At 46.0% G+C, this 12,255-nt stretch overlaps 1 protein-coding gene across 3 annotated transcripts in view; it reads right to left on the bottom strand.

The window, feature by feature from the left end:
• The window catches only part of ACO1 (aconitase 1), a 616,249-nt gene that overhangs the window by 442,024 nt on the left and 161,970 nt on the right, over nucleotides 1–12,255 (bottom strand). For all 3 annotated transcript variants that reach the window (XM_069239660.1, XM_069239672.1, XM_069239665.1), the window contains exon 9: nucleotides 4,297–4,397. In XM_069239660.1, the coding sequence (XP_069095761.1) occupies nucleotides 4,297–4,397 (101 nt within the window). The remainder of the gene's footprint in view (nucleotides 1–4,296; nucleotides 4,398–12,255) is intronic.

Below are 12,255 nucleotides of genomic sequence, written 5' to 3'. Positions count from 1 at the left end.
CCTATTGAGAGGGCCGGAGGCCCGGTGCGGTATTTGGGGGTCTGGCTGAGCTGTGATGTTGAGATGCTCTGGATGGCTAATTATGGTACAGTTATGTCCTGGCTGGAAGACAGGATTGAGATGTGGCGCTCCTTGCCACTGTCGCTGATAGGACGAATTGCCATCGCCAAAATGATAGTGCTACCTAAAATCTTATACCTGTTTGCGAATCTCCCCCTAGTCCTCCCAGCGTGCTTTTTGGAGGCGCCTTCGCTCACCCATGATTCGTCTGGTTTGGGCAGGCCATCAACCTAGAATCGCATGGGAGAAATTAACACTTCCGTTTGAATTGGGAGGTCTTGTTGCGCCAGACATGGAGCTTTATTACCACTGTGCACAGGCCCATTTTGATGTATTATTGGATCCGCCCTGTTCGCTACATGCCCAATCTCGTCCCTGAGAGTGACGCGGTTTGGCCGGACAACCTGACGCGAGTTTTCGGGGGCCTGTCTTGGTCTCGACTCCAGGGGGTGAATACAGTGGCGTGCACTGTCAGGGCATGGACGGCTCTTTTGAAGCGATTTGGTGTGCGTGAGCCTTTCGCGCCGTCGATGGCAGTGGCTGGTGTGGCTGATGAGAGGCTGTTTCGAGACTCGAAACTGCGGAACTATCTCCGTTACTCAGAATTGTCCCTTTTAGAGGACTGGTTTGTGGATGGGTGGCTGATCTCCCCGGAGGTGGTGCTTGGAGATGGTTCTGATGGTGCGTTGCATTGGCTGTGTGTTGCGAGAGTGTGCATTGCTCAGAGCGCGATACTCTTGTCTTCCAGAGTCTCCGTTGCCATGTTGTGTACTGAAGGTAGTGTGGAGTGCACAGACACCGAGGAAGCTGATCACCTAGCTATATGGCTGCATGCAGGACCAAAGGGGTGGGCTCGCAATATCTGCTCAGGTAAAGTGCGAGGCGGGTGTGAGTGAGGAAATCTCTGATGAGACATGGAAGAAGTGGTGTGCGCAGATAAGGGCGCTGTCGCCAAACTATAGGTTGCGACTCATTCACTTATAATTTTTACAGCATCTCTATTATACTCCTCGTGGCCTGTGTGTCATGGGGATACGTGCGGATGCTTCCTGAGAATGATGTCATGCTCCAGATGCTGACTTTTTTCACCTGGCATGGCAATGTGGGGAAGTGCATGATTTCTGGCTGGAGGTCATGCATGCGACTGAGGAGAAAATTGGTCTAGAGCTGGTTCCCTCTCCTGTGTTGGCGCTGCTGGGCAGTGTGGATGCAGTTCCGCTGGCTCAGAGGAAACTCGTGGGCATGTTGCTGCTTTTGGCGACGCATAGAGTCACAATCTGCTGGGGACGCGGCCGGCCCCCTCGGGTCTCTGAATGGTTGCGTGATGGTGCTTTTTGCCGAGAACAGTTGGCGACCTTCTGGGAGTTGGCACCTGAGGGTTCTAGGCCGCGAGACATTTGGGCGCCTCTGCGCTCTTACTTGGAGATTGCTTATTGAGTGTTATGCGCTAGATCCAATTGGCCATGCATTTGGGGAATGATTTGTGTTGCCTTGCCTGTGTGTTGCTGCGAGCTGTGGGATGTCTGACAGTGCCGACTTGCCCGTTCCGGCCACCTTTCTATATCTATGTTGGTTGTATGTGTTCTTTGCTCCTCGAATGATGACAGTTATTGTTCGTGGCCCCTAATTTTTGCTCACTGAGGACTGCTTTGTTTGTAATATTGCCGAATTCTGTTGCACTTAAACTGAGAGGGGGACTCGCCTCCCGGGGCCATTCTTCTTGTGAGCAATTGGAGATGTTTTTACTGCGACGTACAGACTGGGTTCCTTTTGCACTAATGTTGTTTTGAAAGAGGAGTATCTTTGTTGTTGATCATTTAAAACGCATAAATAAATAATAATAAAATAAAAAAAATAAAAAATAAAAAAACATATGAATCTATGAAAGTTCCAATACTGGAGTAAAGCTGTCCTTTAGAACATCCTTGAATCCGGAAAGAACTATTGGTCAAGCCATCTCCAAAGACCAAACATCTCTCTTCAAATTGACCAAATGGAGTTAAAAATGTTCTACCTTTGGTATGTAGTGCTAAAAACAATCAGAAAAAAAGCAGAGGAGGAAGCTCTTGAAAACAAGTGACCTGAGTAAACTCAAGGACTCCTGGATATTATTGGCCTTGAAAATATCCTACGTTGACACAATCACATAGCCACATCTCCTCTGCCCACAGCCATACCTCTTTTGCCCTCTCCAGAAAATCTGCCTTAAGCAAATAATGGTGCCAGACATATGGGTTTACAGATAAAAGAATGAAATCCCAAATGGACCTCTTTAAAATGGTTAGCAGCAGACTTTGTCTATAATTATGAATCCTTTAATCGCCTTCTTGTTCTGGCACTTCTGCAAGCCTGACATACCCTGCTAAAACCTGTGTTACACTTGTATGGAATTTGCACCTTGAATGAGGCAAGGAACTTGGTGCTCTCTACTACCGAGCCCAAAGAGCTGGCCAAATTTGTTAAATATATCAGCCTAATACAAACACATCTAAAAGAGTTGAACAAGGCTTCATAGGCTAATCATGGAGAATGGATAATCTTGGATATGGTTTGGCTATCTTGCCACTTGGCCAGGTTTGAGACTGCACAAGTTCATCAACGGTATTATGTATCTTTTGAGGGCTGGCAGATAATAAGCAGATTCTCTTTGAATAGAGACAATTTAAAGCTCCCCAAAGAACAACAACATCAGTTGCTAGGCTCAAGGGGGGTCATACCTGGATGCTGAATTACTACACAAAATTCATCATCTGTTCCCAGAGTAATACTAACCTTGTTAGACACTTTATTTGCACTTAATCCACAGGCACAGCCCCACTATATACAGCACTTTGCAACTAATTAAGCACTTTATAGTATTGTAAGGTTGTAATATGTTGCTGCTGTATTTTAAGCTGAATATATATTTGTTTTTAATCATGAGACGAGGCTCTACTGTTGGGCTTGTTGTAGTTTAATGTATCACCTTCTTGTGATCAAAATATTGGAAAAGATTTTAATCAATCATACAATTAATTCATTGACCTGGTCGCAGGCTTTTCTTTCAGCAATGAAACAAGCATGACATTGATTGGAGACAGGACAAGTTAAAATAAAACATTTAAAAAGCTCTTAGTCGTGGGCCTTGCCCACAAAATTATCACTAATTGTGGTTATTCATTGGGCTAGAGTGTTCTGTGCAAAGATATGTAGTCATTTTGTTTTGCAGATTGCTTTGACTTCCCACAGCTGTTTACCTTTCGTTCCAGGGTGGCCAGCCCAGGCATCCAGGCGAAGGGCAGAGACGTTGAGGATGTCTTCCTGTGGAGTCTTCTACTACTACTATTTACTGTCTCCCTTACTAACCTTTCATCACCTAAACCTTAAAGCTAACAAAGCTGTGTGCATCTTCCTTCAACAAGGATAACATGCATTGCCTCTAGCATTACTCCTTGTGGTACCCATACCTAAGGGTCACTTATCGCTAATCCTCAATAGACCAATTGATCCAGACCCGCTACTGGGTTGGAATGATTATCATTGAGCAGCATCACTATTATGTCAAAGTGGACCCTTGCGAACCACAACTGGAAAGTGTCATTACTTATTTTAGGGCTATGATTTCACACATTCTCCGTCAATACCTTACACCCTCAACTGAATTTTCCAAGGGTTGTAATATTCCACGTGTGTGTGGACTAAATAGCCCCACTTCTGCGAGGTCTGTGGCTCCTCTTCAGTTGTATCATCTTTGCTTCTAGTTGGAGCCTGTAGATTTCTGAGTGCAAACATTAGTACACATGATTACTTTTGTAGCTTTCCTGCTATCCTATGTTACATTATCATCTGTAGGTGGACTGTAAAGTACCACTATGGTGGGATAACTGGGTAGTCTGGGGTTGTGGAATTTCCTCTTCTGGGTAGACAGCATAGATCCTCTACAATGATATCATGGGGTCACACGTTCTAAAGTACTGGCTTTAAAAAGCCCAAATTGAAATCAATGGTACAGGAATCATATCGAATCTCCAGACTCACAAGGGTGTGGACTAGAGGGAAGTCAAACATGCTCCTGGATTCACAAATTGCTTTCTATGTATGCTCTCCGAACATGTGTTTCGGTCACACAAGAGTTAGGGTGGGATTCGTAGTCTAAGCAGCAGATTGGTGACTCTTTTGCTAGGAGACAGTTGTGGAAAACACCCAAGCAATGGACAACTGCACATAAGAAATATAAAGGTTAATTTAACAATCTACCTGTGTGAAGTGTGGGTCTTGGTTTGTATTGCTGAAATCTCTAAACATGCCAACAGCTTCAAGATACTTTTGAATGTATTTCACTTTGTCATCGTCACGACCTGAAAAGAAAGTCAAATTTAAATTTTTAAAACAAATTTAGTGTAACCAAAAAAGTAGTTGGAAGTAAACCAAAATATTCCTTCAAAAGTAAACCTTGCAGTAGGATAAGTAGTGAAATTACTGTAGAAACTTGAGCACAGGTCTGTATTTCTGCTAACATTAATTTCCACAACTATAAATTTGCTTTCAAACTTATAACTAGGGACAAGCAATATGATTTATTTTAAAGTTACTTACATTCGGTAATGCCTCATGTGGCAGAGACTATCTAGCCGCAGATTCCTTACCTTAGAAACCCCAGGCATCAGACTGGATTCAGAATCTTTACATGAGCAGTACCCCTGCGGACATGGCATTACTCTGTCGTTGGAAGTGATGTGCAATGCCTATAGAGATGTCCACCCAGCTGATGTTAGTTTCTTTTCTTTCACAACTTTCCATAGCAGGAGCCCAGAGCCATGAACAACACTGACCACTGGTGTGGAACACTAGGGCCCTGGAAAGGGATGGGAGGGTGGGTGATAGCCTGGTCCTAAAAATCTGCGCTAAGAGTGGGGAGGATAGGTGGGTAACTAAGGAATCTGCAGTTGGACAGTCTCTATAAGATAAGGCATTTTGTTCCCTGATAGAAACTTCTAGCCGCAGATTACATACTTTAAAATAGATACCCAAGCAATACCTCCTCAGAGGTGGGTCTGCGAAAATGTTTTACACTAAAAAGTCCTGCAGGACCAAACAAGCAGAGTGCCCATCCAGATGGACGTGACTGTTCAGGCAGTAGTGCTTGGTGAAAATGTGCAGAGAAGCCCATGTTGCTCCCTGGCAGATGCCTAGGACTGGAACTCCACGTAGTAACATAGTGGTTGCACCCTTACCTCTGGTGGAATGAGCATGAAAAGCCTTGGGGAGTTGCTTCTTGGCCAGTGCATAGCAGATTTTGATGCCGAGCACAATCCATTGGGAGATGGTCCATTTCTGTACAGCACTCCCCTACCTCGCTCCAAGATAACCCACAAAGAGTTGGCTGTACACATGAAACGCTTTTGTACGGTCAAGGTAGAAGGATAGCGCTCTTTTTAGGTCCAGTCTGTGGAGTCGCTCCTCTTCCTTGGAGGGAGGCAGCAGAGCAGAAAAGGCAGTCAAAGTGATGGACTGGCCTACATGAAAGGAAGTGACACCTTTCGGAAGGAAGGATGTTCTAGTGCGAAGAACCGGCTTGTCTGTGACGATGTTTAAGTATGGAGGCTTAAATGATGAAGCCTGGAGCTCCCTGACCATCCAGGCAGATATTATTGCCACTAGGAAGGCAATCTTGATGGTGAGGAGCCTGAGAGGACAGTTATGCAGAGACTCAAAAGGAGTGCATATCAGAAAGTAAAGTACTTTGTTATGTTTCCACAAGTAATGATGAAGGGTTAAGGTGGACATGTGTTGAAGACCTTTCAAAAACCTACTAAAAGGGGATTTGAACAGGGATGTGGCAGATCTGGAAAGCGCAGGAAGGCTAACATGGCAGAAAGATAGTCCTTTAAGGTGCTCAAAGCAGAGCCCTGCTGGGCAAGAGAAAGAATAAATCGACGGACCAGAGAAAAAGTGGGTGTGGGGGGGGGGGGGTCAACTTGCTTTTCTGCACACCATGACACATATTTGCCCCAGCAGCTGGGGTATAACATCTTAGCTGAAGGATGCCTAGCTGCCAAGATAATATTGTAGACTTCGGGCAAAGGTCAAAAGCGGCCAGCTGCTGCCACTCAATATCCACGCACTAAGGTGGAGTGTTGCCAGGTTTGGGTGGAGGACCCTCCTCTGCTCCTTCAACAGAAGATCCTGCTGAAGGGACAAACTGATCAGAGGACATATGGCCACACTCAACAGTCCGGGATACTAAATTCTCCAAGCCCAGTCCGGAGCCACAATGACCTGGGCACAAACTGGGCAAGAGTGATATGGGTGGAAAGGCGTACAGGAGGCCTGAGCTCCACTTCAGACGGAAAGCATCTCCGTGTAAGAGCCCCCTTGGAAACTCCAGCAAACAAGACTGCTGACATTGCACAGTCTCTGGAGTGCGAGCAGATCTAACCACGGCTATTCCCACGTCTCAAAGAGACGTTGCACCACCATCGGATGGAGATGCCATTTGTAATTCAATAGGCACCTTCGACTGAGTTTGCTCACCCTAGTGTTCAGAGAACCTGCCAGGTGATGAACCAGCAGGGATATGATCTGATGTTCCAGCCATGTCCAGAGGAGCAGGGCCTCTTGACAAAGGGACCACAACCCCAACCTATTTGTTGCAGTACCACATGGCAGTGGTGTTGTCTGTGAACCTTCCCTTAACGGAATGTAGAAAGGCTTTCAATGCCTGGCATATCTCCCAATGCTCCAGTAGGGTGATGTGGAATTCAAATTCCTCTGGACACCAGAGACTTCTGATCTCCACCTCTCCCAGAAGGCCATTTCTTCCCCGGAGTGACACATCCGTCCCTACTGTCAGTTCTGGTTGGGGAAGGGAGAGGACTTTGCTGCTGAGCTAATTGTGGTTCTTTAACCACCACTGCAGAACTTTGGCAGTACCCTCTGAGATCTAGACCTTGTCGGAAAGATTCCTCTGATGCTGTGCCCACTGGAACTTCAGGTCCCACTGCAGAGCTTGCAAATGCCAGTGGGTATGTCACCAGCAGGATGCATGAGGCCCAGCAACCTCAGTCAGTCAGTCTCACTGAAACACAGGACAGAAGCTGAAGAATAAGTTATTTACCTTTGAAAAGCCTTATCTGGTAGGCACATATTCTAGTTGCAGATTCATTACCTGTGATTTTCGCCTAGGTGTCAGTATGATCCAGAGAATTTTCTGAGCAGTACCCCTGCACACCGTTAGATAGCATTGATCGGCTCTGTGTCAGTCGTTGGCATTGTCTTCACAGGATATGACTTAACAGGTCCCATATATGCCCCACACCTGGCGCCGACGTCAGTTTCATGGCTTTCCACACAAGAAGTGTAGAGCCACGAAAATCACGGACTACTGGTGTGTCAAAACTAAGGCCCTTAAGGAGGAGTCCATATCCCAAGAAATTTGTTTGCTGAGCGGGGAGGATGGGTGGGTCGGTAAGGAATCCGTAACTAAAATAAGTCTCTATCAGATAAGGCACAATAGGTAAGTAACTTGTTCATCTGATGGAGACTTCTAGGTGCAGAGTTCTTACCTGTGAATAAATATCCAAGCAATACTATCCCAGAGATGGATTTGTGAGCCAATATCATACTAGAAAATCCTGCAGGAGTGAACATGCAAAGTACCCATCCGTACGGATCAGACTATCCAGGCAGTAGTGTTTGGTAAACATGTGCAAAGGATGCCACGTTGCTGCCCGACAAATTCCAAGGACTGGAACTCCATTTGCTAACGCAGTGGTCACAGCTGTAGCTCAAGTAGAATGAGTATGTAAGCCTTCAGGGGGTTGCTTTTTGGCCAGTGATTAGCAGGTCTTAATGCAGAGTGCACCTTATTTGGAGGTAGCCCACTTCTGCACTGCCCGACCTTTCTTTGCACCCTCATAAAAGATAAAGTTGACCATCTGCCTGTAACTCTTTGGTAGGATCAAGGTAGAACACCAACACTTTCTGGGCCCAGGCAGTGGAGTCTCTCCTTTTTCTTAGAAGGATGGGGGTGGAGGGTGTAAAAATTAGGCAAGGTCACGGATTAGCCTAAATGAAAGGGCGTAACCACTTTTGGCAGAAAAGAGGCCCTAGTGTGAAGATGAAAAGGTAGGGTGACTTAAAAGGCAATGTCTGCAACTCACTTGCCCTGTGGGTAGTTTTAAAGGCCACACGGAAAGCTGTTTTCGATGTGAGGCACCTGACACGGCAATTATGGAGAGACTCAAAAGGAGCACACATCAGAGAAGTCAAAACCAAATTCAAACCCTTTGGGGCATAATGAATGGGGACAGAAAATATGTTTAAGCTCTTTCAGGAACCTATTTACAATGGAGGACTTAAAAAAAGAAGTTTGATTAGGCAACCTCAAAAAAGCAGAAATTGCAGACAAAAACCCTTTGAGAGTGCCCATAGCAGAGCCCTGCTGGGCCCCAAAAAGTATAAACAGAATCCCAGAGAGAGGGGCAGAAAGGGGGTCAAGGGATGTGTGTGTACCATGCTACAAATTTCTTCCAACAACAGGCATATACTGTTTTGGAAGAGGAACTGGCAAGGTAATGTTACAGATATCAGGAGGAAAGTCAAAAGCGGTCAACTGCTGCCGCTCTATCGCCACGCAAGAAGGCGGAGAGTGGGACAGGTTTGGGTGCAAAACCCTCCCCTGCTGCTGCGACAGAAGATCCTTCTGAAGGGGGAGTCCGATCAGAAAATCGATGAACATGTTCAACAGCTCGGGATATCAGGCTCTCGGTGTCCAGTCTAGAGCCACAAGGATTACATGTGCCCAGACTGCTTGTCTGCTTTGGCATTCAAAGCGCCTGCCAGATGTGGAACCACCAGCCACGTCCAGAAGTGCGGAGCCTCTTGACAAAGAGTCCAAGACTCCACTCCACCCTACTTGTTGAAGTACCATAGGGCGGTGATGTTGACCGAACACGAGCACAATCTTCCTCTTGACAGAGGGAAGAAATATCTTTAATGCTAACAGAGTTGCACAGAGCTCCAACAGATTGATGTGGAGTTCAGATTCAGCCAGAGACCAGATGTCTCTGATCTCCACCTCTCTCAAATGGCCACCCCATTCCAGGAGAGAAGCATCTGTCACTACTGTCATATCTGGTTGGGGAAGGGGAAGGCATCTGCTACTGACCCAATCGCAGTTTGTTAACCACCAATGCAGATCTTGCAGTTCCCTCCATGATTTGGACCTTGTTGGAGAAATTCCCCTGATGCTGCACCCACTAGAACTTCAGGTCCCACTGCAGAGCTCGCAAATACCACCTGGCATGTGTCATCAGCAGAATGCAGAAGGCCATGAGGCCCAGCAGCCTCAGACTCCATCTCATCAAAATCCAGGACAGAGACTGAAACGTTGGTATCCTAGCCTGAATATCCTGGACTCGCAGCTTGGGAAGATAAACCCGAAACTGCATGGTCTCAACAACAACTCAGATGAAAGGGAGCCTCTGAGAGGGAGTTAAGTGTCACTTTGGCACATTTATAGTGAATCCCAGCAAATGCAGGAGGTCCTCCATAGTCTGGAGGAGGGCCTGCCTTCAACAGCCAGTCTTGAAGATAGTGGAAGACAGAAACCCCTGATCCGCGCATATGAGCTGCAACCATCGTCATTAATTTAGTGAACACCAAGGGACACTGGTAAGGCCAAAGGAGAGCATGGCGAACTAAAAGTGCTTGTGATCTACCATGAACTGCAAGTTACGTCTGTGGGCAGGCAGGACAGGATATGAAAATAAGCATCCTGCAAGTCCAATGCTATAATCCAGTCTCCTGGATCCGTGGCAGATAAAACCTGAGCCAAAGTGAGCATTTTGAAGTACTCCTTGAGGAAGAAATTGAGGGATCGAAGGTCTAGAATAAGGCAGAGGTCCTTGTCCTTTTTGGGCCCCTGAAAGTAGCAGGAATGACAAGCATGACCTACTTCTGGCACGGGAAACCTCTCTATGGCTCCACTGGCCAAGAGAGCCGTAACTTCCATGTGGAGAAGGGACAGATGATTCCCCGTCATCCCATCATATGATGGTGGCATGGATGGAGGGATAGTCTCAAAGGGGAGGGAGTATCCCCATTGGACTATCTACAAAACCCTCCCCCTGTCTGACGTGATGGACTGCTTGCAGAGACCGTGATTGAGAATCTTGCCTCTGACTAGCCCCTTGGTGGGGAGTCAGACTACGAAGGCTTAGATGCTGCAGAGGGCAGGGGTTGGTGGACCCGACAACTGGCTCCCTGATCTACAAGATCAATGGATGCCCTCAGCCACGCAGAGGCTAGGCAACATGCACAGCATGGTGGTTGGCCGGGAATGGACACGGTTGGAGGCCCTTTCCATAAGTCATAAAAGGGGCGAAAGACAGAATTGGTGGTGGGGAGGGGGGGGACGGAATTGAGGGGCCACCGCGAGGCCTACTTGGGACACTGGTATCTGGAGCAGATGCTGGCAGCTGTACATTCAGGAAACCAGACAGCCTTCTGGAATGTGCCAAAACATCCAGGATGAAACCTGAATTCCTTATTCCACCACCAGGTTGGATCAACCATTTTGAATGATTGTATTGTAGCTCTCAACCCCATGTTCACTCTGAGGCCCTTGTCAAGTTTGGCCTCCAGCCAGCTACTGAACCCTGTGTAATAGCATACAAGTCTGATGTGCCTGAACCCTATGAGTATTTTTTAGTGGCAGAAACCAAATTAGCCCTTAAATCCCAGAACGCTAGGAAGGTTTCAGGACTAGATTGTATACCAGCAGATCTCTTCTTTTTCTGAACTGGCCACTACAAGGCCAGTGGTCGAAGCAGAAATACTAAAATCCTGGAAAGGGGCTGAAATAATTCCTATCCATAAAACAAAGGTTATAAATCAGATCCAAACTAAAGGCCAATCAGCTTGATAGGTTGTAGTAAAAAAATACTTTGTATGCTCATACTTGATTGACTAATGGCTTGGGTTAATGAAAACAAGATATTGACCCCGTTTCATGCTGGATTTCGCCCCAAGACCAGCACAGTGGACCAGGTATTTAGGTTCCAACTAACTAGATGGAAAAAAGGTGACCTAAAGTAAAGCAGTCTTTATGCCACTTTCAATTATTTGAAAGCGGCATTCAACATGGTCCCTAGGGATAAACTATGGAACACCCTTAGAGACCTAGGGCTCCTAGGTAGCCTCCTCGATGTTATAATCAGGTTAGTTTGTGATACTTTCTCACAAATCCAATGGGGACCAAATGGTGAAACTTCTGATTCCCTTAGGGTCAATAGGTGTGTCAAAAAAGGATGCGTACTTGCCCCTACGCAATTTATTTTTTTAGTAACATTTGCATAGATTATCTAACGAACTGTGATGATGTTAATCCGGTACTAGGGGACATTAAGGTTCCAGCATTGTTTTTTTCCGATGACACCTTGTTAGTGTCAAAATCTCCCAAGGGTCTGAAACCTCTTTTAGCCAAATTGAATTTCTTTTTTTTGGACATGGCCTGTTAATAAATGCTGCCAAAACAAAAAGCACAGCCATCCACCCTTATAGAGGCTTTAGAGGAACAATCAGTCTTGTCGAGGAGGAATTAGAAAGAGTGCTAGATTTGGATTCTCTTGGTATCCGTTCATCATGTACAAACACCTTGAGTAACGAAGTCACTAGAAGCTCCCTTAATTTGAAACAAAGGACAGTCACAATTTTTAACTTTGCTAGAAAGTATACATTCTACCCTATATCTTCCCCTTCTAGAAATATGGAGAGCCCAAGCAGTTGTAACTGCTATATATGATGCTTAATTGTGGGGCTTTAGCAACATAAGTGTATTAGAAGCAGTAGAAAACAAATTCTTGAGAGAGGTGCTTAAACTCCCTCAAAGCTCCCCTCTAGTTTTTGATCAAGTTCTGGGAATTCCCTCCCCATTGTCCCTCTAATTCGCCTTACACTAATTATATAATGGCTGTGAATCTGGCACAACCAGAGTTCGTACTCTATAGGGAGGGTTTAAGAGATGTCTGGTCAGACAGCAGGAAAGGGCAATGTTATCGTGGCTGTAACATGTTAAACAGTCACTCTATTCCCTGGGGCTGCAAGAATACTGTCTCGATCCAAATACGGTAACACCGTCTGCAGTAACCAGATCAAAGTCTATCTACTGAGAGCACGAGGAGGAAAAAAACATGCCCAGGAAGATATGGGCTG

Source organism: Pleurodeles waltl, chromosome 1_2, assembly GCF_031143425.1.
Source record: "Pleurodeles waltl isolate 20211129_DDA chromosome 1_2, aPleWal1.hap1.20221129, whole genome shotgun sequence".
Classification (NCBI taxonomy): Eukaryota; Metazoa; Chordata; class Amphibia; order Caudata; family Salamandridae; genus Pleurodeles; species Pleurodeles waltl.
Note: the sequence above shows the minus strand (reverse complement) of the source record. Positions and strands in the feature narration are given on the sequence as shown.